This window comes from Bidens hawaiensis, unplaced genomic scaffold (genome assembly GCF_021521415.1).
Source record: "Bidens hawaiensis isolate Kalapana, Puna unplaced genomic scaffold, B.hawaiensis_p1.1 tig00050872_1, whole genome shotgun sequence".
NCBI lineage: Eukaryota > Viridiplantae > Streptophyta > Magnoliopsida > Asterales > Asteraceae > Bidens > Bidens hawaiensis.
The window spans coordinates 4,760-32,073 of NW_027499134.1; the positions used below are offsets into that span (position 1 = coordinate 4,760).

At 39.0% G+C, this 27,314-nt stretch overlaps 1 protein-coding gene and 1 non-coding gene across 2 annotated transcripts; both read left to right on the top strand.

The window, feature by feature from the left end:
* Positions 1-9,744: 9,744 nt before the first annotated feature.
* Positions 9,745-13,451, top strand: LOC143598827 (phosphoinositide phospholipase C 4-like). Its single transcript, XM_077076942.1, has 8 exons — positions 9,745-10,068; positions 10,146-10,342; positions 10,625-10,760; positions 11,164-11,367; positions 11,472-11,698; positions 11,937-12,054; positions 12,140-12,379; positions 12,895-13,451. Exons 1-8 carry the CDS (start codon positions 9,745-9,747, stop codon positions 13,186-13,188), a joined length of 1,740 nt encoding a protein of 579 aa, XP_076933057.1. The 3' UTR covers positions 13,189-13,451.
* Positions 13,452-15,132: 1,681 nt separating this feature from the next.
* Positions 15,133-15,204, top strand: TRNAD-GUC (transfer RNA aspartic acid (anticodon GUC)). The gene has a single exon. It is a non-coding gene; the product is annotated as a tRNA-Asp (tRNA).
* Positions 15,205-27,314: the final 12,110 nt, after the last annotated feature.

A 27,314-nucleotide genomic window follows, 5' to 3' on the forward strand; every position in this document is an offset into this window, starting at 1 on the left:
TAATCCCAAGGTTAGACGAATGACGGTTCATTCGCCTAATTCCTATTCCATTGTCTTCTCTAAACGAAACTCTGCCAAAATTTCATCAAAATTCATTACTTGCATATTAGCCTAATTGGTTGTTATCTTTGTGATCAGCAGGTAATTACAATAATCATCATATGTGTTTCACGATGCGTTATCAGTGGTTTAAGTGTCAAACTGATTCATTAAAAAAAATTTATCCTTAATTGATTAAAGAAATCGATAATATTCATATATGAGAATACTTTTGTATTGATAAATTGATGGATGATTACATGCATTTGGTTTCCGAACACAAACTCAATGGTTAATCGTACAGATTGTTTGGAAGTTCAACAGTTTCTGATATGAACATGACGATTTTGACTATAAATAGTCAAAATTGTTTGTATTTTGACTCTCAGATTAGTCAAACAAACACTCTAAACTGATTCGTTGGTTTTTATAACGAATGAAGCATGATTTGTTATCTTTATAACGATTGTAGCTTGGTTCGTTAAGACAGTTAACGAATGACTGTATGATTCGTTAAAATAACGAATGGATTGTTTCAAGTCATAACGATTCATATTGGATTCATTAAGAGTGATTCGATTCGTTACTTGTAACGAATAGGTTAACGATTAAGGATAATTCGTCAAAGATAACGAATAAACCTATTCATGTTTAATGAATGTACCATTCATTTCCAGTTTTTAACGAATGTGATTGTCATTTGTTAAACAATTTGTTTATATTCAGCTATTTTACTAATGTATGTTTGTTCTAAACAGATATGGCACTTACTTGGAATAAAAGCCACAACATATGTGCGTTTTTAGAGCCGAACTTTGAAGAACCTCCTATCTTTGGGGGTATGATTAGCTTTCTCATCCGTTCCAGAATTTACAAGGCCATTTCTACCCGTACTGTTGTTTATCAGAAGATAATACAAGAATTTTGGAATACTGCTAAATTTATTGAAGCGGAAAATCATATTGAAGCGGTTATTCAAGACAAACGGGTAGTGATTAATATTGGCGTGATCAGAGAGTCACTGGGTTTTCATGATACTATTGATGATAGGTGTGAGTTCGATCGAGCGTTGATCAGAGGATTATTCGGCCGAGTAAAGTATAATGGTGATTTGGGCAGATCAATGTACAACAAAGCGAACTTGTGTGAACAATACAAGTATCTGCTTCATGTTCTTATTCATTGCCTGGGTGGTCAGAAAGGAGGTTTCGACGAGTGCAGGGTGATGCTACAATATGCATTCGTGGCTCTAGTGCTGAATAAACCGTTCAATTTCTCTGAATTGGTTTACTATCATTTAAAGGAGAACATCACCAGCAGACACAAATTCTTAATGTATCCTTGATTTTTGTAAATGATGATAAATGATTTGGTGCCAGACTTGGAGAAAGATCAAGCTGATGTTATGAAGCTTGAACGCATAAACGAAGAAACTATGAGACGATTGAGATCTTATAGAGGTCAGAGTTTGGCAGATCGACCAAAATTTAAACGATTGATTGGTCATCTAGCGAATATTGATTATGTCGCGCCACCTAATGATTGTTGGATTCATGACGATTCCGATTCAGAGCATGAAGGTGCTGATGGTGATGATGGTGGTGATGGTGGTCCAGGACCACAAGCCGAGTTAACTTATGAACAGAAGCGTAAGCGTAAAGGTAAAGAACCGATGACGGACAAAGGGGAGAAAATCAAGAAACAACGAGTTAGAAGGGGTTCGGGTATTGAGATACCAAGTCATCCGTTTGTGCCTTCTACTGCTGCTTCTACTACTATTATTGCTTATACTGCTTCTCCAGTTCAAGTTACACAGATTCCACGATCTCCTACTCCTATTACAATGGCAGATTTTCCTCGTTCTCCAACACCTGTGCAGATGCCTACGTCTCCAATGCCTCCAACTTTGACTTTGGCTACTACTGTGAGGCCTGATCCTCATTTTGGAGATATCTTACATGCTGTATTGACACAGATGCCTTCACCACAGCCAACGACTTCTGTTACTCCTGTTACTCCTACACTGTTGCCGAGGCCTGAGCACTCTTTTATGACATTCAGTCGTCCTCAAGGTCCTATGCAACTAGTACATCCTAATTTCTATCACATGGCTCCTCACGCTCAATGGTTTCACATGATGAATCTGTTGCATTTACAACACACTCAAATGCAAGCAGATCGAGCTGCAAATGAGCTAGCACAACGAAATTTTCTTAGGCATCTTCTATCGGCTCAGCGTGATAATAAGGAACTTCGAGCCCTAGTTACTGCTCAGGGGGAGAGGTTAGACAAACAGGAGGAGATTATTCTTCAACTAACATGCAAAGAAGATGAATTAAAGAAGTTGAAGAATAATGAAGACGATCAGGATGGTGCAGGGGGTGGGGTAGATCAGCAACCGGGCGGAAGTTCTACACCGTCGGCGGGTAATAAGACTGATGCGAGTATTGGTGGTGGGTCTGAAGCGAGTAATCTACAGATTGTTCCATATAAAGATTACACGAGAGCCAAGCCTATAGATGTTATTCCGGCTAACATGCTTCTGTTTGTAGGAATGGATGGGATTGTATATAGTATAGTGAATGCTGATGAGATCGAAGAAGGTGAATTTGTTGATCATTCTTTAACGAAAGAACAAATTGCATTGCTTCTGGATCTAAATGATGATGAGATTGAGAAATTGGGTAAAAACGTGGATGTGGAGATGGAAGATCGTACTGATACAGGTATTTCTCACGGGAATGTACCTGATTTTGAAGAAGTGGAAATAGAAGATGTTACTGCTGAAGAATATCCAGAGTTTTACACAAATAATAACAATGACTCGGGTATTCCGTTCTTTACAACTGAGCATTTCAATGCGGCAGAACGTCGATTACAGGAGGAGAAAGATAAGTTAAAAGCTGCTGAATCGAGCTATGTGTCCACTACAGAGAAGAAGCGGAAACGTGCTTTTGATGGTATGTTTGAGTATAACGTTGAGAAGATGAATAAGATGATCGAGACTTTCAGATATCATGACCGAGAAAATGTGAAAGTTGAGAAAGCTCGGGAATCTGCATACCAAATGAAGAAGTACAAGCCTGCTAAAGACGTTAAAGGTGATATGGTAGCCTGGCAGTACGATTCAGATCTTAAGGTATATATCGTTAAGTGGGAGCACGGTATTTATTATTTCAGACGCCCACACGATATTTTAACTATGCCTCGATGGGATGTACGAACCTTAGCTAATCGTCCGTTTGTTAACCGTGGAGACGATAAATGGGCTAGCTGGTTCTACAGGCAGTTATTGCATGAAACCCGCTTTGGTTTCAAATTCTTCCAGCCTTAGGTGCCGACACACAAATATATTGACAAAATAGGTGCACGCACCGAATGGAGGAAGTTAATCTTAATAGTGAAGCCGCCGAAGACGATGAAGAGGGTTCGGATGAAGATATTCCCTCAGAGTCTATTCACCTCATTTAATTATTGGTATTATGATAATCGTACAGGTGAAGCGGTTATTGTTTATAGCCAGGGTTCACGCACGAAGACGTTACGTGTATTTGATCTGATGTGGCTGGTCAATCTATCTGAGTCTGACAACGACGCGTTATTCACAAATCAGATCAGATTCGCTAATGTAAAGGATTATGATCTTGCAATGCCGTTTCAGAGAGTTTTTCGTGTCTACTACGCATACAAGATTCATAGCTGCGTTGATTTGAAGACAAAGATATTTCAACGCTAAAGTATGATAAAGAGCTCGAGACGAGGGGGAGTTTGTTGATACATGTTTTGTACGTCTCAGTCTTTATCAGGGCATTAATGTAATTAGTTTAAAGTATAGGGATCTTATTGTAAATATGGCTAAATGGGCCATTCGCTCTAATGTAATGTTACATTCGTTACCCCGTAACGAATGTAATACATTCGTCTAATCTGTAAGCTCATTCGTTAACCCAGATTAACGAATGAGATAACGAATGAGGGCTACTTGTTATATGTTAAATGTGTTAACGAATGAAGAGTTCATTCGTGTGGTTAATGTAACGAATCACATAAGTTAACTGTTATGTTAACAAATGTGGTCACCCCCTATATATATGTTGTAAATTATTCATTAGAAAAAACAAGAGAAGGCTTTTGAAGCTTGTTTATCAACTCTCTCTCGTTACTCTGTCAGTTCATTCTCTCACATCATTCGCATCAATCCTAACGTATATCGACCTTAATCGTATACCTAACCATCATGTATCATCGTAATCATAAGATCTAGATCCTAACTCCAAGCTCTTTCAGAACTTAAAATCGAAAGTACTGCATTTAAAATCCCCAAGTTCTAAAGAGACCTAAAATATGGGTTTGTGGGCACCAACCTGCATTGCCCGAGAATTCACTAATAAGAATTTGAGCCTGAATGTTATATTGCAAGGTGAATAAAGTAACAATGTTGGGACCTTGAGTTGACAACTGTGTATCTTTGATTTATTCAAAAGTATAGCATTATGAATAGCTTTGAGTTCCACAAATTCATGTGTTTAACCCGTTCATGTTAGTAGTCTACAACATCCGTGCTTGACGACTCTAGCAAACTATGTCCAAAATGAGTAAAATGTTTATGAAATAGGTAAGCCTGCTATTGTTAATGAAAATGTAAAACCTGACCAGAAGGCAACCCATTGAACTCAACTTAGAGAGCCAATGGCTCTTTTCTGAATGATTCCTGCAACTTCTGTTTCTGCAGCATCTATTGTTTTTAAAAATTAGTTCACTAAAACTAATATTAAAGTTATAAAAAGATACCGATCAATGGACATTCTGAGATTTATTTGTTGGTTTAGATTGTATTGTTTTCTTCCCTATTGACCAATTCTAGTTGCACCCACTCAAACTAAATTAACACATCAAAGCATAATCATTTGTTATTTTATTCCTACTTAGATTTACCCAGCCACCATTCTCCTTTTTGATAAAACAAACACCAATTCAAAGTCTCAGATAATTAGCAACCAAAATCCATGTTTACTACCAAAAATTTAGTAGTATATTAAATCAAGAATAATATTTGTTTCATTTTATTATATTAGTTGAATGAGGTTTGCTCTACCCAGCAATTAGGTTCAATAGACTAATCAAGTAGCTTCAATAAATATTTCATACATTGGTTAACTAAGAAATTAGTGACATGAACCGTTAACAATTCTAATTTGCACAATTCGTTGAGGACCCTTGCAACATTAGAAGCTTTAATATGAATCAAACCTTGGATCATATTAAATACTGAATATCAACAGTTCACATATTAATCCAGAGTATTTGATCATATTTATACAATGAAATCGATTGATACAAAAAACACACCTTGTCAATTCGAAATTGTTAATTCGAGTTTTTTTATAAGAGGATGATGCGAGTAATCGTCAGAATTAGTCTGGAAGTCGATTGGTGGAGGATTATAATTACACACTAGAGACTCGATTAGATTAGGGTTTTGATTTCATGATAGTGCAAAGGATTACAATCGAAAGAGAATGAAAAGGGAGGGATTAGGGTTTAGATGTTCAAAATACGTGTCGTATTTTACTTTATTAGAAGAGTAAGATATTATATTATATTATATTATATTATATTATATTATATTATATTATATTATATTATATTATATTATATTATATTATATTATATTATATTATATTATATTATATTATATTATTGTTAATAAATTATATTATCTTATATTACACAGGTACCTACACAAGCTGATTGTGATGTCTATCGCGGGTCGCAATCAGGGCGCGGACCCCTGCAGCCTGCGCAACCTGTTTTTTTGAGGTGTCTGCTGACTCACACGCACTGCAACCTTGCTAGGGGGTTTGCAGACTATTTTGTCGGCTACTAGTTCAGGCAGGCATGAGGGTCCTTGATGGGTGGCGGGTACGTCACCCAGCTTGCGATATCTCTGGCCATGGAGCCCTGGTGGACGGCCTGCGTATCGATCCGACCCTCCGAGCGCGTTGGACCACATCCATTGCGGTGGCATGCACATTGTGCTTTTGTTCCCCGGGCCCAACGCCACGTACGACCGACTGGTGGCTGGGGCGGGGGGACGTGCGCCTTACGTCCCGGTGCCTTTAGTCGAGCCTCCCCCGCTCTCGACACCGGAGGTGGAGCTTGTCCACGAGCCTATCGACGCGGGGGAGGGGGCCGGTGGGAATTCGGACGACGGTGGTGACGGACGTGAGGATCCGAGCGCATCTCAGGTACGTTTTAATATATTATCGTTTTATCGTTTCTTTTAATTCGTCTTCGTATTAAACGTATTTCTGTTGTTTTGTTGTTAGGGGCTGATGCAGCACGTTCCACGCACATATCGCGCGGTGCGTCTGGGTCCCACCACCGACGCTGGGTTGGAGGCCCTTGAGTTGAAGATGAGGCAGATGTCGCGCCAAATAGACTGGCGGATGAGCCAGATGTCACGCTAGATCGACTAACTTGTTAGCAGTCGGGTAGCGGAGCTGTCTGGACAGCAGTACACCGTGCCACCCCCCCCCCAGTTTTGACCACGAGGCGAGCACGTCTGGCGTGAGACGCGGACGGGGCGATGACATGGATGCCGCAGACGGTTTGGGGCCTAGGCGCAGGGGAGAGGACGACGCTGACGTTGGCGCGGCGTTTAGGGGCCACGACGACGGCTTGGGCATAAACATGGACGACTTCCTGTCGTAGATTTTTATGTTCTAGTTGTCGTATTTTCTTTTATTTATATAGTTTATTAATATAACAATGATTTTTGGTATATATGTGTTAATTTTTTCACCGAAATAATATTAAATATTAAATATATAATTAATATATAATGATAATACTGATAAATAACAATAACAATAATAACAAAAAAAATAATAAAAAAACATAATAAGACAAAATTGGCGGTGTTTTCCAGAAACACCGCTCAATACACCGCGTATAGCTCTGTACACGGCGTATTGAGCGGTGTTTTAGCAATGGGGGGGTGTCCCTAGAAATTCCGTTTAAATAATGCATTTTGCCTATTCAATAATCTATAATGTATAATCCAGTTTCCAAATTAAATAGAAACAGGTTTATATACTTTTTTAATGACAAGAGTAAAAGTGGCGGGCGAATAATATTGAAAAAGAGTGGGAAGTTGTGCTTCACCCGTTCGATTTGACTGATTCTGTGTCAGTGTTCTACAAGTCTACAACAATCAACGTTACCAAATTATGTGGAGATGATATCTCTAATTGATTGGCTAGCTTGATTTGCTTTTTGATTGATTTGTAGCATAATATCCTTTTGATTAATTGATCGGTGTCGAAGGAACATGTCAAAGATAGATAAGGCTGAGGGGTGTGGGGGGGCGCGAGAGGGGGCGCGAGTGGGGGCGCCAGCCAATAATATTGTGACGTGTGGCAGAGAGAGAAACTTGATAAGATGGGTGTTGGTTGTGGTGCTCGCGCCCCGGACCATGGTGTGGAGGGGCGCGAGAGGGGGCGCGAGCGGTTTTTTTTTTATTTTTTTATAAATGTATTAAAAACACGTATTATTAAAAAAACTCATAAATTATTTAAAAAAACACACATTAATTAAAAAAACACATAAATTATTTATGTAAATTGGTCATTTCACCATTTAATTAAAAACAAAACCTTTCAATTATTAAAAATTATTCTATTAAATTAAAACACCAACACCACTACCAATAATTTAATAATTAAAACCAATTTGTGTTCCACTTGTCTTCTCCGATGACAACCAAAACCAGAAAACCACCAACACCTCCTTAAACTATTATTTTAACTGGATTCCCAAGCCCAACGGCTCTTCACGCATTCCCAAGCCCCCTTTATGCCTCTTCCCTCCCGCTACCCCTCTTGCGCCTGCGTTGTTTTTCGTGCTCGCGCCCCTCTCGCGCCTCGGTGGTGTGGTGCTCGCGCCCCGGGGCGCGAGCGGCTGGCCTCACGCGCCCTTTCTAGCGCTCCACACCCCTCAGCCTAAGAGATGTGTTTATAATCACTTAAAACTAGTTAGGGCAATAAGGATTCGATCCACAAACAGTTTGTGGTCCATGTTTTAGCTTGATTGATTAAATGGTTTATGAAGCTTTTTATAGTGTCTTGACAAATTTGATTAATGATTGAATTATAAAGCAATGGTTTAATCGATATTGTAAACAAGTAACAAATTTCAAGCGACTAGTTTAGTTTGTAGATATGATGAAAAACCTAAAAAAAACTTACATAACACTACACTAGGGAATAATCACAAATAGATTAGCCTCTCATACTTGTGGTTCGCATATTCGATTCTAGAATTTTAAGGTTGTAATCTTCAACTGGATGAACAAAAGGTGTTTCCCTAAGTGCAACTGTCCCTATAATCATCCTAAAACGCCGACTTTTCGAATTGGGGAAAAACCCCAATTATAGATCTAAAAAATGGAAGTTTCCCAAAAATCTGCTCATAGTTGACCACCCGGCATAGCCTATGCCGCAAGGGCTTAAGGTTACACCCTCACATATATGAATGCTAATCAGAAACTCAAGACTGCCGTAAGCTTTCTCCCGAAGCCAAATTTCACCAATTGTTCTCTTTTTTAACACCTTTTTTTTGTCTTGAACTCTCATAAGCTTTCTCACCTCTTAGTTAATGCCCCAAGGTCCTCGTTTAAGCTTTTGTCACCTACAATTGCATATCTTCACAAAGTCACTGCATTCCAAACACTAATTCATAAGAAATGACAATATTTAAACGTTATAAAGTGCAACCAATCTCCTACTTATCATGAGGGCAAAATGGCGGCCATGGTGAGTGGTCTGTAAACCGAATAGCCTTAGAGTGAAATTGTCCCTTTGTAGGAAACTGAAAGTTAGAAGCATTGTTTGCCAAATAGTCATTACTAATGAATTCTCGGCCGGTTTTGGATGCACAATAGGCACTTTTTGTGTTTTTCATTGTTGGAGCACATTAGTGTGTTTTTCTTCTGAAACCGTAATATGAATATATATAAATATAAATAAAGAGCTAAGCTATTACAAGAAAGAGTAAGTTATATATACATTAACATTGAACGAACGCCAATCTTTTCAGCCCAAACAACTAATGTAGCACATTAGTTCACCGGCCATTTTTAGGCTTCCGTTCATACACAAGAACTTGAAAGACGAGTTGATGGTTAGATACTTAGATGTATAGGTATATTTAAAACAAAATAAAAGAAAAGTTGTGAAAAATGTGATAATGGTTTTGGTTCTTCTTATCGTGCGAGTTTTAAAGAATATGTCTTGTAAATTTAAAAATTAAGAATAGGAACGTGCTTTTACTGTTTTGAATCATTTTCTTAAAATGCCGTTTGCCTACTCGATAATCCATAATTCATTTATAATCCAGTTTGCCTATTAAATAGAAGCAAGTTTATATACTTTTTCAGTGACATGAGTTTAAAATGATGGACGGATAATATTGAAAAAGCGCGGGAAGCTATGTTCGATTTGACTGATTCTTCTGTCTTCTGTGCTACAACAATTAACGATTCCAATTTAAACAGAATCAACAAGATTCACACTCTTTCTCTCTCATCCCATCTTCGAATCTGCCAAGAAGAGTCATCAGATATAATAATAATAATACCCTCCCTCTATAAATAGCCTACACACCACCATTCTCATTGATCATCCACAACACAATCTTACAAACATGGTAATAGGTAATTATAGTGTGTGCTATTGTTTCACTAGAAAGTTTAAAGTAGCCGAAGCCGAACCACCATCGGACGTTAAAGACGCGTTTAGTAAGTACTCGGGCGATGGGAATCACTTGACGGCGGATCAGCTCCACGGGTTTTTAGTGGAGCAACACCATGGAGATGTCTCGATTTCTGATGCCGAGCTTATAATCGAGTGGATACTTCACAAACGACATCCTCATCTTGCAAAGTTAATCAACAGGAAATCTCTCTCGTTAGAGGATTTTCATCATTTCCTATTTAGTACCGAGCTTAATCCGCCAATCCAAACTCAGGTATGTTAATTGACATGATCACTTGATTCTTAGCTTAAATTCGTAACGAATAATACTAATATGGGTTTGAATTTTAGGTTCATCAAGATATGAGTGCTCCCCTGTCTCATTATTACATATACACCGGCCACAATTCGTACTTGACCGGGAACCAGTTAAGTAGTAATTGCAGCGAGGTTCCGATCATCAAAGCACTCAAATCAGGTGTCAGAGTCATAGAACTTGATCTATGGCCAAATTTATCAAAAAATAATGTGCATGTTCTTCATGGAAGGTACTCAACTTACTTCAATTCAATACATATAGTCACATATTAAGTATTTAGTAACAATAAAACACAAGAATAATTTTCAAGAAAAAGTTGATAAATGTCTTCATGCCTAGACTATTACATAAGTTGCCCTTTTACACAAGGATTTTAAATTTGGCAACTTTGCCAAATTTTTGAAATTACAAGTGAACAACTAAATATGAAATTAAGACTACCGCGCAAATTATGTTAGATGAATGATTTATGCGTTTTAGGCTAATCTAAGTTGTTTGTTTATTAATGCAGGACCTTGACAGGCCCGGTAAAACTCATCGAGTGCTTAAAAGCAATCAAAGAGTATGCATTTGTGGCATCACCTTATCCGGTCATCATAACACTAGAAGACCATCTTACCCCCTGTCTTCAAGCAAAAGTAGCCAAGGTTAGTACTGTGTTTATATGTGAAATTTGATCATCAATCGCATACCATAATGGTATTTCCCTTACATATATTATTATTATAATTATTATTAGCTTTTATATAGCTGTTAAACTGTGATCTTATTATTAATATTATTATAATTAGTAGTAGTTTTTATATAACTGTTAAACTTTGATTTCCTTTATTGTGCTTCATACACATGTACTTAGAGCCGAGGGTCTCTCTGGAAGCCACCTCTTTATTCCTTTGGATAGAGGTACGGTGTGCCTACATCCCACCCTCCCCAGACCCTACTTATAGCTTTGCTGTCGGTGGGATTTTACTGGGCATGATTGATATTGATATTGATAATCGCATATTCACATTACCATGATGTTCATGTTCTTTTTAATTATTCTTGTAGATGATCACCGAGACATTCGGGTCAATGTTATTTTCCCCTGAATCAGAAAACTTGGAAGAACTCCCATCGCCTGAAAACTTAAAATATCGGATTTTGATTTCAACAAAGCCTCCAAAAGAGTACCTTGAAACCGACGATGTAAGTCGAAGTAGCTCACAAAAGAGCCAAGTTTCCGATGTTGATGATGATGCGTGGAGTTCTAAGGTTTGTTGCACAATGACACGCATTCATACAATTATAATTATATCGATTATTTATTTGTATTAAAATGAACAAGCCTTAATGAATTTGTGTAATATATGTCGCAGTCAGGAAGTGATAAGAGTGATCAAGATGTTGAGACTGCAGATCTGTTTAAAGGAAAGAAATCACCTACATCTCCTGTTTACAAGAAGCTGATTGCAATTCATGCTGGAAAACCAAAAAACGGATTAAAGGGTGCATTTAAAGTTGAAAAGGATAAAGTCACACGATTAAGTTTGGCAGAACAAGCACTTGAAAAGGCTGCAGGAAATCATGGGCAGGATGTAGTAAGGTATTAATGAGTTTTAGGTATTTTTAGAGATTTCAATTTCTACCTGTTCATGTCCATTTTAATTTATCTCAAATCCGATCGAATAAAAGGAAGTCTAAGTCAAGTTGGTCAAAGTCATCCAAAGTCTATTTTTCACAAAATCAACCTCCTAATCATTTGTATTCAAAGATTTAGATAATTATCTTAACAAAATTATTGTTTTAGTAACAATATGTATCGGGAACATTTGTTTTGCCAGGTTCACACAGAAGAATATTCTTAGAATTTATCCCAAAGGAACACGCATTACCTCCTCTAACTACAAGCCGCTAATTGGTTGGCTACATGGAGCTCAAATGGTTGCATTTAATATGCAGGTCAGCATCAAAACAACATAATATTGCGGACCGCATTGTTACTTGTTGCTCATAACTAACATCTAAACTCTCATATACAATACAGGGATATGGTAGATCACTTTGGTTAATGCATGGAATGTTTAGAGCTAATGGAGGCTGCGGTTATGTGAAAAAACCAGAATTTTTAATGAGTTGTGGGCCCAAGAATGAGGTGTTTAATCCCAAAGCAAAGATTATGCCCAAAACATCATTAAAGGTTAAAATTTATATGGGAGATGGATGGCATTTGGATTTCAAGAAAACTCATTTTGATAAATATTCCCCTCCAGATTTCTTCACTAGGGTAATTATCTTTACTCTTTATGGTACAAAGAATCTAGATGCTTGAATATAACTTTTACTGGGAGATACAAAGATCACACAACTAATTATATGCATCCCAAAAAAGTTAAACCCAATTATATTATGAAAACTTAAAAGTTATTAAGAGAATACATAAAGTTAAGGGTAAAACTGCTTCTTGTGAAAGTGAAGTACATAAATCTGAGTACTAATACATTGTATAAAGTTCAAAAGGTCAAGTGGTGTGTGTGTGTATAAAGTAATAAGCTAATAGCTCTATATAAAACTCTTATATCATATCTAAATCAACAGGTATAAGTGTCTATGTTGAACATAATCGAAGTTTTATATAATTTACTATAAAACGATTACAATAAAGTGGCAGGCAAACGGGCAACAAGCTGCGCCGCAACCCCCTTTTGAACAAAAAGACACATACTTGTTTTTAGGATAGTTTCACAATACAAACTTTAAAAAAAGATTGTACTTTAGTTAACCTTTGTACCTCTGAAACAGGTTGGTATAGCTGGAGCATCTGTTGATAAAGTTATGAAAAAGACCAAGATTAAGGAGGATAACTGGACACCTGTTTGGAATGAAGAATTTACATTTTCATTAGCAGTTCCCGAATTAGCTTTACTTAGAATTGAAGTACATAGTTATAACATATCTGAAAAAGATGATTTTGCTGGCCAAATTTGTCTGCCTGTTTCAGAGTTGAGGCCGGGAATTCGTGCCGTCCCACTCTGTAACCGCAAAGGGGATCAATACACATCAGCAAGGTTACTTGTGCGGTTTGAGTTCATCTAAAAAACGCATTGTTAATCTCGTTAGATTAGCTAATTGATTTTATAGAGTTTGGTTTAGTCGGTTTGCTCTTGTTGTCTATAAAGTATAATCATTTGTTTTAGGAATGGGTTGTTATTTTTTTAGTTTTGAAATAAATCATATGCACATATGTAAATTTATGAAAGAGAAATCCATTCATTTATGTGCCGCCTCTTGTTTTCAGTGGTGGATATAAAAAAGAGGCATGTTGCATGGTCCATACCTAGTTATATCCATCTGTTTTTTTATTCTTTCTTGTTTTATTTTGGTGTTTTACTGTATGCAGAACAAATTCTGAAATATATTAGCTGGTAGCATCAATTCCAACTTTGAAAATGAGCAAAATTAATGTAGATAGAATATTTAAAAGTTTTGTTCCCCATTTATTTAAAATTAATGGATCTCTTTCATATACTTTGTGTAGATATATAATGCAGTATTTTTAAGTATTTGGTTGTATCTTTAACATTTGGGGTTACAAAGGGACGGGTTTCCGGAAAATAGTGGTTGAAAACTAGACATAAAATGGTAAAATGAAGGTTCAAAATGTTCCATAATTTATTTATTTTTTTGAAAAATTGTGATGAAGATTGAAGATGCCACATGCTTGGAAAAGCAAAGCATCATAAATTCCTGCAACACAAAGGCAGGCCTGGATCTCATCTCATGCACTTTCTCTTTTAGTGATATCAACCATCCTCTTAGTGCAATATTCTTCTAACAGCTTTTATTATGTGAATGAGTCTAGTTTGATTTTATTTGATTTGATTTTTTTATTCATGTGGTTTTTTATTACATGAAATCTTCGCTTTCTCATTATATATATAAGGGCATGCTAGTTAAGAGCCATAAATATGTCGAGAACCTCGTGAACCACTTTAGTACTTTTACATAATAGTTCAATTGCATTTATGTTGTTAGTTGATTTTCAAAAAAAAAAACTTTATCCGGTGACATGCACATGTGTATGGAAAACAAATTGTGTATACACCCATATATATGCAAAGGACCAGGACAGGAAGTAGGGATGGAGAAAGTGAGTGAATACTTTATGTAGTTGACAGATAAACTATGTGTATAAGTGTTAAATTGTTTTAGGGCCTTCTCAACATATCTTTTATTCCTGATTAAATGCACCTCTATATTACTATGTATAGTGTATACATTAACCAAATAACCAATTTACAATTACAAATTTACAAGTGACATTAGTGTTGGGCCTATCTAAGGGCCCTGCAGAAAGGGTAAGAGCCAAGAGCCCAAGAGGTATTGAACTGGATCTCTGGCCCAATTCCACCAACCGTGATATATCTGGTATGGAGTTGATTGTGTTAAGGGCTAAATGGCTAATTGTGTGAAAAAATAAACCAACAGTGGTTTAGTTAAAGCAAACTTTTAGGCTTGAAAAACCCATCAACATTTCAATTTTCAACATTCAAATTTCCAAAAGTTTCATCAAAATAAGAGTAAATTGTCCTAATCTTAATCTTTCCGATGATTCGTAAAAATTAAAGCTTTAGTCATTAAGTGTGAAAAATTACAGCTTTGATCTCAACTGTTGATTTAGCCGTCACATATCCGCCTCTGACATCGATGTCTGTTAGAGAAATATGCTACTTTAGTGTACAATAACTAATACACAGTGAAATTAGAAAGAAAAATTATTTCGGAGTCAAGAAATCTAAAACTCAATGATTATGAAAAGGTTAAATAAAATAACTATTATGCCATAAAAATTACTGACGATAGTCTATTTTCAAATTTTACAACCTGAAAGAACTTTTAATCACGTTCATTTGCTTTTCATTTCATCCATTAAATAATTGAAGTCAAACAAGCATATGCTCCATAGGTATTAGGTCAGAGGTCCTCTTAAGCCTAAACACGAAACATTGAAAAGAATAATGTTTTGACTGTAACAACCAAGTCGTTGTAGTATAGTGGTAAGTATTCCCGCCTGTCACGCGGGTGACCCGGGTTCGATCCCCGGCAACGGCGTTTAATTTTTGTCGGTTGAAAATTCTAGATTTGTGGGTGCTGTAGTTTTGTATACACTTCAAATTTTTGTTACTGCCAATAAGATCACCCGATTAAATGCGTTTAGCTGTGGAGTTCGCTTACGTTCACACGTAAGTACGCACAACACGTATTGGAGCCATGGATCTTTCTTGTGTTTTTTCCCTTAACTTTTTGTGGAAATCCAAAACTTCTATGCGTGTCTGATTTTTCAATGAAAATCCCAAAGAAATACTCTATTATTCAAAACTTAGAAACTCATAGTTGTCTTATAATCAATTTGATAACACTTTTACGGAACTAAATGTAAACTACCCATTTTCTCATAAATTTATATACTTAGGACATGCTGCTAAACATTTATGAACATGTTTCCGAAATTTTGTACAATAAAAATCCCATTTTGATATATCTTTGACAAGAACAATCTATGATAACATGCCATATTATGTTTATCGCAACACTTTGATATATCTTTTACAAGAATATTCTTTCATTCCATTCTTTGGTGTGGCATAAACCTCTGAACTTAGGTTCCACCAAGTCGGTTTGACTTTTTTTCTGGAATTCCTTTGAAAGATCAGGTTTTTAAGGCCATGACAATCAAATCTTTTGTCATGTCTTTATATCATTCCTTCTTTCACCTTGTATCCGAAAACCAGTGAAGTCAACGCAAAAAAACATAAAAACATAATACTAGTCTTGTGCAACAAATCTAGATTCTTGTTATCGAAATCTAAAACGGTTAACAACGAGTTTTGTTAGAAGTTTACTAACTTTAGATGTAACCAATATAAACAAAGCACTATTACATATCAAAGTTGTTTTCAAGTTATGGTAAATAGTTCAAGTATCAATTGGTCAAGAATCTGCAATCCAAGACACACCCCAATCTCTCCAAAGTCTTCACCTTCCCATCTTTCAATCGCATCTCTTTCAGCCATTTTACAAATTTCATCCCAAATTTCCTTAGATTCTCCACTCACAAAGTTCTTCATCTCGAATCCAACATATTCTTTACCACTTCTGCACAATTCTTCACCATCATCCACCGAATTGCAGCTGCTAGTACTTGAAGATGATGTTGATGATGACGATGATAATGGAAATGGTGCATTCTTGTCTAGATCCTCTCTCAATTTTCTCCGGGAATTCGAATTTTTCGCCTGCGAGTCTTCTTTTCCTGCAAAATCCACACCCATATCATAAAAAATTAAAAACCAGCAAGACTGTAACTTTATAACTAAAATTACAATCTTTAAACAACGAAACCTGAATACGAATCCTCTTGATGACCCGAGAATTCAAGAACAGAAACAGGACTTGACTTCTCAGAATCACACTCAGTATTGCAAGATTTCTTGTCCAAATTAGACGATTTACATGAACCGATAACTTCACCATGGCAATTAATAAATTCTTGATTCAACTTGATTCTTGATTTACCCTTTGATCCAATCAAACCCTTATGATTTTTCGAAAAGCCCATCTCCAATTCCTTATCTTTACCATCACCTTCAAAGCTAAGAATGATAAACTTGTCATTTTCAAGCTCCACAAAGGCGGGTGCTTTAAGAACACACCCAACCTGTTTTTTCAACTTCACGTGTCTCCAATTATCAATCGGGTTCGCTTCCGGCATCGAGTCAAGCCCCATAAGTTTGCCAACAATCCCAGGATCACCCTTGGGCTTATTAGCACAATAAGGCTCTTCAAATTCATTATTGATGTGGGTATCCAAAGGGAATGTGGGGAGACGGAGCAGGCGGCGTAGGATTGCGGGTACGCAGCCCGCGGGGGAGTAATTGGAAACGGAAGAAGAGGAAGAAGGTGAGTTGAGGAATTTCATGGTGAGTTGGTGATCATGAGAGGAAAGAATTGGATTTGAAAATAATAATAAAAAAAGTGTGAATTGAAGAGAGGAAAAGTTGAAACGGGTAATAGGAAAAGTGATGGGAACAGAGGAAAGGGGTGGCGGGATATGGATTTGAATGCTGGAGAATGGCATTCAAATATATCAAAAAAGAATGAGTTGAATGTACGGTGAGAGACAAAACAGAGTGGCAGGTGCTTCCCACGCGCGTCCAATTGTGTTTTGGATATATTATCCTTCCTGTCTCTTCTCATGCAAAACACTGCCGTAAGATTTTTGGTTGACTAGTCATGGTTGAAAATTGAAAAGATTTTTTTTTTTTTTAATTTAAAAAAAACTTAAGCAAAATGTATGAAAAAGTTCATTTCAAAACAATCTAATTTTTATCCTCACTTGGTCCAGTGGTAGGAGATAGGTTTCCACTTAAGTGTCATTTTTTTTGGATTGTGACAATTAAGTATTTTAGTTAGGCATTGTTATTGTGAGGTTGTCAGTTCGGATCCCGAGTACATCCCGGTTTTCATCTCACCGTATGTTACGTCATAGAGTTCTGCTTTTGTGGTAGCACAACAATTATCAAGTGGCAGCCGGCGATATGGTTCTCAGGGGAATGTCCAAGCCAAACTCTGAAGTCAGCATGAGCCCGGTTAAAACAACGTAGTCTGGTCAGAGTTGAGCAACAAGGTTCTCTAAATCTGAGGAGTGCGGTGGCCTAACACACAAGAAATTCGTTGTTCCAAAAGAAAAACAACTAATTATATCGATATTTTGATACACATATACATTGATTCGAAGGTAGCAAACCTTCACTCGTTTCGTTGAAAACCGACGAACTTGAAACCCATTAACAACCTGTTAATTTATATTTTTTTTTCTTAAAAACCTAACTTCTCTTCCATGAAATACACGAGCACTCTAGGTTTAGAAGGCTTATCCATAATGCACACTAGTGTTTCAAGACATCGTCATTAATGTACATAGTTGATTAGGGTTAATTGCTATAATTAATAGTTTGAATTTATTAGATTAAACATAAAAGTATAAAAACATGTATATAGAGGAAGTAGAATATAAATGAATACTCCTATTAAAACTTGAATTTTTAGGTTTATAAACTTAAAACTCACTTTTACATATCAAGAACCATTAGGTCATACGATATGAAGTGTAAGATGGATATATGATGGACGACTGGTCCTCAATTGTACACTAAGTATTTCATTGAAAATCATCTATATGATGATGAAATGTTTAGCAGAAGGTTTCACATATCTAGAGAGCTGTTAGTACTGTTGGTGAATGGAGATGATTTTTTTTCATGTTTTCAAGCCGAATATGATGCTACATGGAAACAGAGTTTTACATTTAGACATGTAAATGAACCAAACAAGTCATGTTTATGTTTGTTCATTTAACATTAAACCAAATAAACGCACAAACACTTAAATGAATTGATTTTTTTCTATTCATGTCTGCCCATTATGAACAGTTGATAGTTGATACTTGATAGTATTGTGACAATCGTCAATTTCAGGTTAACTCCGTTAACTCAACTCCGTCAATTCAAACTTTAAGATCATTGAATCTATAACGCACACATCATTACATTTAAACTAGGGTTTAAATGACGCTTAACACTTACTACATGTGTAGTCTTTCGGGATTTGCACCGAAACGCAAACGAGTTGACGCAAACGATTGATAAATAAACGAAAAACGTCAAAACAATAATTATGTGATAATTATGTGTTAGACTTATGTGTTATGTGATAACATGATTATAAACGTTAACTCAAGACGAAAACAAGCTAGTTAGGCTAGAAAAACAACACTTGAAAGTAGAGGGACTAGAGTGTAACTTGTATATCTATAAATATAACCTTAACACTTAACCCTAACTTATTATTATAAACCTACAAGCTCCGATCGGCCCCTCCCTTGCTCCCTCTTGGCTGCCGTCTACAAGCACACACACATACAAGCCCTAATCAAGTGTTTAATCCAAGAACTAGGTGCTAGGAAGGTATAATTGATCATCCTTTACCTTCTTGTTGTTTAATTTTGATGTTTAATGGGTTAATTAAGAACCCTAGGCAGCCGATTTTTATATGTATGTATGAGTTAACATGATGGTTGTTGAATTCATGATGATTGATAACTAGTATTGATGTTGTTGCTTGATTGATTGTTGTCTTTGATTTGAGTTAAAACACAAACCCTAATCTTGTATGTATGGTGTAATTGATATGCATGGATAGTGGTTGTAGTGTCTAGCATGTTATATGATTGATTTATGGTCCATAGATAGTTAAATTGTTGAGTTTTGATGTGAACAGATTCTGGACAGAATGTGTATACGATGTTTAAGTGACTGTAACGAAGTGTAAACGTGAAAATTGGTTGAGATTGTGGGTACTGCAGTAAACTAGGTTGAGTCTAGTTTCTATAAAGTATAAGTTTGTAATTTTTGGACAAGTAGAAGTTTACTTTTATGATTTTACAAAAACGTTGTGCAAAGCTGAGCTGTTAGACCTGCAGTTAGGTTATGTTGTAAATGTTATATCTCATGAACTACGAGACCAATTGGGTTGGTTCCACTTCTGGAAGTTGACTCATTGAGTTAGGAACCAAACCCAAGTGGTCTTGCATTTATTGGATTTTTCGTTTAACGAGAATTGCAAATAACATTCTGTTGCGCATGAATCTGACTGATATGAGTTTACTGTAGTGTTTTGATCATTATGAGAAATCTATATGGAATAAAAATAAGATAAAATATGTTCTGGAAACCTAAGACATGTATATTTCAGTGGTGATTTTTGGTGAATTAATTGAGATGATATGATCGGGTGAAATAGTACAATCTTTCAAGTAGAAATTCTGTCACAGTGAAACTAGCTGCTGAGTTGTGTATAAATGCATGAAATATGATATTTCTTATATAATTGTTATGTTTTGACCAAAATACCCTTGCGGGGAATAGTTGCAAATTGATTGCCATGATTTGACCAAATTGCCCTTATGGGGAATAATGGCTAGTAATTGTTATTTGTTGACCAAAATGCCCTTACGGGGATAATTGCTAGTAAAGTATGTTATTAATACATGACACAAAAGTAATTGTTCACTCACGTATCGTATCACAATTGTACTTGTTTAAGTCACACACGATTCACAAACGAAACACGAAACATGTTACGTGCATAGGTATTATGTGCCGAGTCTAGAGACTCGTTAAACATACCGATACTTAGAAAATCTCTTTGTTATTTAGAACGCTAGAGAGTTTCTACGACGCGCATCACTTGGTGATCTAATTCGGGATATTCTTCGCAAACAGTGAGTTCACTTACCCCACTCTTAAACTGTTTTCAAACGTTTTTCACTTGGGGGAGATAACATACTCCGATAAACGCATTTTTGAGATAAACGCATATTTAAGATTTTGTTATAAATTATATATCACTTGTAAAGACTAAGCGGCAAACGTAACATTTGAAGTCCCACACATCGAACCGGTTAATATTTAGAATAGCGAGTCACTGTTGAGTAGTACTACTGGGTTTGACAAACCCCACCCGACGCTAAGCTCAACTGGAGGTTGAGTGGGTGTAATTTTGGCTAACACTTACCATGGTCTGGATTGACCTGGTGACGGGCACTTGATAAACAGTCAGCTTCGGTGTCGAACCACTTAGTAATACTTGTTGTATAGATTAGCTACCTATCGATATATAATTTGACATAACATTATCTGGTAACGCAAAACGCCATAACGTGGTTACGCAAAACGCAAAACGCCGTAACGTGGTTACGCAAAACGCTTAAACGCTGTAACGAGGTTACGCAAAACACTTAACGTAAACGCTGAATGCAAACGCTAAACGATTTATCTTATATAACTTGTGAACTCGCCAACCTTGTGTTGACACTTTTAGTATGTTATTCTCAGGTAGCCGAGGCGGGGCGCGCGGTTTAGGAGCATGCATTAAATGAAAACACTTTTATTCTGCAAACTTATTTTTAACAGTTATCTTTGGTTTTAAGTCGTCCTGCGTGACGCAACTTTTGAATTAAGGTTTTTACGCTTCCGCACTTATTTGCATTTAAACGTTTTTATGGTTTGATTATAACTGATGATTCCGATTCTGCCAGTTCACACCCTCTGACAGTAAAACTCCGTGAGTGGATTTTGAGGGTGTGACAGATTGGTATCAGAGCCATTGGTTATAGCGAACTAGAAGCTGCATGCATACTAGACTATAACCGCGACGACCCATTAGTTATAATGATACGCACTGCATAGGTTTGTGTAGTCTTGAAATCTTATCTCTTTACCTATTTTCACTCATACGCGCGCGCATACACGGCTTACATGTAGGAATGTTGACGCCACCCTCATCATCATCCGATTCGATGACGCATGCTCACGGGAAGGAACCTCAGTTACCTACCGCCTCGCCACCCCGCGTAGTCCCGGAACTCGAAGCTCCCGCACCGAAGAGGTACCGCCTATCCGGAGGCCTTTACGAAAACGACGTTAGCTGGGATTGGTACCCTAACATGATCAGACGTATGGTCTATCGCGAACAAGTTCCCCTGTTGCCTCACCCGAACCATCCTGCTTATCCCAACACCCTACCACCCATAACCGAACCTGTAGAGCGAGTTCTCGCAGCTGTCGTTTCTTTTTTGGAGCGTGATGTGGGTTACATGCGCTACACGAGAGAGAACGTTTCCAGACTGTTTAAAGACGGAACCGAGACTAAGGAGGAGATTGCCCGCATGGCAGCGGCAATGAAAGATATGCAAGAGACTAGTGAGCAACAAATGAAGGTTATGATGAAGATGCAAGCTGAGATGATAGACTTGCAAGAGCAACTCCAAGAAGCAAGGACCCGAACTGAGATAGCGTTAGAGCGTTGCGATGTCTTACAAATGCAACTTGCTCAGAACGCAGCCGAACCTGAGGCAGAGCCTAAGGCCGAGCCTGGGGCAGAGCCTGAAGTAGAACCTGAAGAAGATCCCGAAGAGGAGCCTGAGGAAGATCCCGAGGAAGATCCCGAGGAGGAACCCGAAGAAGAACCTGAAGAAGAACCGGCTGAGGAGGAGGCACACTCAGAGGTGTCCTCAGATGACGACATCTAGTAATGATGACACTTAGATGGAGGGGTTGTCTCCATCCGAACTATTATTTTTCTATGATTTTAAGGATTGATTGGAAATACTTTGTAGCGAATACAATGGTTTTAATCATGAATTTTTTTTAGACTAATATGTGGTTGTGATGCGATGTTGTTTCTTATTTTCTTTCTTACCTATCTTTTATTACATGTATGGTGTGTTGTATATGAAAGAAAAATTCATGTTTAACATTTTATACGGTGATTCTAGGAAATGGCTGGAAGAAACGCTGGACGAGGACGTGGTAACATCAGCATGACTGCAGCTGAACTCCAAACTCTGCTGAATGACCATGTTGCGGCCGCCTTAGCCGCACACGTACAGAATCAAACTGGAGGTCCGAGTGGAACGTGTACCTTCAAGAACTACCTTGACTGCAAGCCCAGTACGTTTAAGGGCACTGAGGGAGCTATAGGCTTCCTGCGTTGGGCTGAGAAGGCCGAGTCGGCCTTTGAGATGTGTAATTGTCCCCCTGCCAGTAGGGTCAAATTCGCTGCTGGGACACTTGAGGATTCCGCCCTCACTTGGTGGAATTCAAACGTCCAGATCCTTGGGTTGGAACTGGCTAACGCGATGAACTGGGAGGAGTTCAAGAGCATGATGCGAGAGGAGTACTGTCCGAGGGAAGAAATTTCGAAGTTAGAATCGGAATTTTGGTCGTTGAAGATGGTGGGCTCGGAAATCGAAGCCTACACTACTCGTTCGCACGAGTTGGCTGTGATGTGTCTGCGGATGGTGGATCCGCCGAGCAAGAGGATAGAAATGTACATTGATGGTTTAGCACCGCAAATTCAGGGCATGGTGACGTCTTCCAGACCAGCCACGATCCAACAAGCGATCCGTTTAGCTCACAAACTGACGGATCAGGCTGTGACCCAAGGTGCGTTACCACCTAGGGGTTCGACCACTAAAGCCCGTGACAACCCGAGTAATGACCACGTCAGCAACAGTAACAGCAACAGCAACCCGAACAGCGGGAAGAGAAAGTTTGACAACACCAGATCTTCATCCTCGAACCTCCCACCGCAACAACACTACCGTAAGCCCGAGTTCACTCGGAGCTTTAACACTCAGAATCACAACAACAACAACGGTAGCGGGCAGGTTTCGAGCGGATATGCTGGGAAATATCCAAAGTGCAACAGGTGCAACTATCATCATGTTGGCCAGTGTGACCGTGTCAAGTGTCAAAGATGCGGAAAGATAGGTCACCCAGCGAAAGAGTGTAGAGGAGACCTTGCGGCAAAGGGTGCTCCTAAGCCACCGATGACAACTAAGGGATGTTTTGAATGTGGGCAGGAAGGTCATTTCCGGAAGGATTGCCCCAAGCTGAAACAGAATGACAACAATGGGGGTAATGGAAATGGCAGTAATGGTGGAGGAAATGGCAAAGGAAGAGCGTTTGTGATTGGATCGGGTCAAGCCCGCAATGATCCGCATGTGGTGTCTGGTAAGTTCCCTGTAAACGATTGTTTTGCTTCTGTTTTGTTTGACACTAGAGCTGATAGGAGTTTTGTGTCGAAAGCCTTTAGCCAACTTTTAGACCTTACTCCAACCCCGTTAGACGCTAAGTTTCCTGTTGAATTAGCTAACGGTAAAACTGTAGTAACAACTCATATACTTGCGGGATGTAAGTTGAAACTGTCAGGTCATGTCTTTGACATCGACCTTATTCCTTTTACGCTTAGTAGTTTCGATGTCGTTGTCGGCATGGACTGGTTATCCGAGAACCGAGCGGAGATTATATGCCATGATAAGATAGTCCATATTACCACCCCTTCCGGCGAGATCATTTCGGTCCGAGGCGAGAGAAGCGGCATGACCACCAGCGTCATTACCCTTATGAAGGCACAGAAGTATCTACAAAAGGGTCATCCGGCAATTTTAGCGCAGATTGTTGAGAAACCCGCGGAGGAGAAACGAATTGAAGATATACCTGTTGTGCGAGACTTCCCGGAAGTTTTCCCAGAGGATTTGCCCGGACTCCCTCCTATTCGTCAAGTCGAATTCCAAATCGAGTTGACACCCGGTGCAGCACCCATAGCACGAGCCCCGTATCGGCTCGCACCGGCGGAACTTCAGGAGTTGTCCACTCAGTTGCAAGATTTGTTGGATAAGGGTTTTATCCGACCTAGCTCATCGCCATGGGGAGCCCCTGTCTTGTTTGTCCGAAAGAAAGACGGGACTTTCCGAATGTGCATCGACTACCGGGAGTTGAACAAGGTGACGGTCAAGAACCGTTATCCTTTACCCCGAATTGATGATTTGTTTGACCAGCTTCAATGATCGAGTTACTACTCGAAGATTGATCTACGATCCGGTTACCACCAGCTGAGAGTGCGCGAAGAAGATATCTCAAAGACGGCTTTCAGAACACGGTATGGTCACTACGAGTTTTCGGTTATGCCTTTTGGCCTAACCAACGCGCCAGCCGTATTTATGGATCTCATGAATCGAGTATGCAAGGCGTACCTCGACAAGTTCGTGATTGTTTTCATCGATGATATTCTCGTCTACTCCAAGAACGAGACTGACCATGAAGAGCACTTAAGGGTAATTCTGGAACTATTGAAGAAGGAACAACTGTATGCTAAACTCTCGAAATGTGAATTTTGGCTTCGCGAGGTTCACTTTTTAGGACATGTGATCAACGAGCATGGTATCCATGTCGATCCCGGTAAGGTAGAGGCCATCAAAAACTGGGAAGCACCTAAGACTCCGACTGAGGTGCGACAATTCCTAGGACTGGCCGGCCACTACCGGCGTTTCATCGAGGGATTTTCAAAAATTGCTCAACCCCTCACCGCTTTGACCCACAAGGGCACTAAGTACAACTGGGGTGACGCGCAAGAATCCGCTTTTCAACTGTTGAAAACCAAGATTTGTAGCGGCCCTATTTTAGCCCTCCCCGAGGGAACGGAAAATTTTGAGGTACACTGTGACGCATCTATACAAGGTCTCGGTTGTGTGCTGATGCAACTCGAGAAGGTTATAGCCTACGCCTCTCGACAACTACGGGTTCACGAGAAGAACTACACGACCCATGATTTGGAACTCGGAGCTGTGGTGTTTGCTCTTAAGATATGGAGGCATTACTTGTACGGTACCAAGTTTACCATTTACACCGACCACAAGAGTCTCCAACATATCTACGATCAGAAGGAGCTGAACATGCGACAGCGTCGTTGGGTCGAGTTGCTTAAAGATTACGATTGTGCCATCAAGTACCACCCTGGCAAGGCCAATGTGGTGGCCGACGCCCTCAGCAGAAAAGAAACAGATAAACCCAGACGGGTGAGAGCATTGCAACTCACGATTCATGCCAGCTTACCCGATCAGATTCGCGGTGCGCAACTTGAAGCTTTGAAAGATGAAAATCTCCCATCGGAACTCATGCGGGGCATGAACAAGCAACTTGAAACCAGATCGGACGGGGTCCGATACTTTGAGAACCGGATTTGGGTTCCACGATACGGAGAGTTGAGAACTCTAGTGATGGACGAAGCTCACAAGTCCCGATATTCTATCCACCCTGGCTCAGACAAAATGTATCATGATTTAAAGGCACTTTACTGGTGGCCGAACATGAAAGCCGACATTGCCACCTACGTGAGCAAATGCTTGACTTGTGCCAGAGTCAAGATAGAATACCAGAAACCATCTGGTCTACTGCAACAACCGGAACTCCCAATGTGGAAATGGGAGCACATCTCAATGGATTTTATTACGGGTTTGCCTAAGACACCGACGGGATGCGATACCATCTGGGAGATCGTTGACCGGTTGACTAAATCGGCACACTTCCTAGCAATTAAGGAAACGGACAAAATGGAAAGACTGACTCGCGTATACATGAAAGAAGTGGTGTCTAGACACGGAGTGCCTGTCTCGATCATTTCCGACCGAGATTCTCGTTTCACCTCGCACTTTTGGAAGTCGCTGCAAAGCGCACTGGGCACCCGTCTCGATATGAGTACAGCATACCATCCTCAGATGGATGGGCAAAGTGAACGGACTATTCAGACCCTGGAGGATATGTTGCGTGCATGCGTTTTAGATTTCGGAAAAAGTTGGGAACCCCACTTACCCTTGGTAGAGTTTTCGTATAATAACAGCTACCACGCAAGTATTAAGGCAGCGCCGTTTGAAGCGCTGTACGGACGGAAGTGTCCATCACCACTCTGCTGGGCAGAGGTGGGTGACAGCCAAATCACTGGTCCGGAACTGGTACTCGAAACCTCGGAAAAGATTGTTCAAATCCGAAATCGCATGGCAGCAGCACGAGATCGCCAAAAGAGTTACGCCGACAAGCGCCGAAAACCTCTCGAATTTCAAGTGAACGATCGGGTGTTACTCAAAGTCTCACCTTGGAAAGGTGTGGTTCGCTTTGGAAAGCGAAACAAACTCAACCCACGGTATGTTGGTCCGTACCGGATAACTGAGCGCATTGGCCCGGTGGCGTACCGACTGGACCTACCAACAGAACTCAGTGGCGTACACGATGTATTCCACGTATCAAATTTGAAGAAATGCCTATCTGATGAATCCCAAGTAGTCCCTTTGGAGGAACTACAAGTTGATGAACAGTTACGTTTCATTGAAGAACCAGTCGAGGTTTTGGATTGGGAAACCAAAACGCTCAAACACAGCAAAATTCCAATCGTTAAGGTTCGTTGGAACTCGAGACGTGGACCGGAGTTCACGTGGGAACGCGAGGATCAAATGATGAAAAAGTATCCTCACCTTTTTGAAGGGCTAACCAAACACCGAAAACCGCGAAACCCGGCAAACCGTCAAACATCACCGGAGGTATGAATTAAATTTCGGGACGAAATTTCTTTCTACTAGGGGATGATATGACAAACTGAAAATTTTTTTTTTTTACTCTTTCAGACTCTCATCACGACTTGACTCAAATTTTCGGGACGAAAATTCTTTAACATGGGAATGATGTGACAATCGTCAATTTCAGGTTAACTCCGTTAACTCAACTCCGTCAATTCAAACTTTAAGATCATTGAATCTATAACGCACA

Bases quoted from the DNA above. Each gene is read 5' to 3' on its own strand.
- LOC143598827 (XM_077076942.1), top strand. From the start codon at position 9,745: ATGGTAATAGGTAATTATAGTGTGTGCTATTGTTTCACTAGAAAGTTT. The intron at 11,368-11,471 runs GTTTGTTGCACA...TATATGTCGCAG, and splicing joins ATGATGCGTGGAGTTCTAAG to TCAGGAAGTGATAAGAGTGA. The intron at 12,055-12,139 runs GTCAGCATCAAA...TATACAATACAG, and splicing joins TGGTTGCATTTAATATGCAG to GGATATGGTAGATCACTTTG.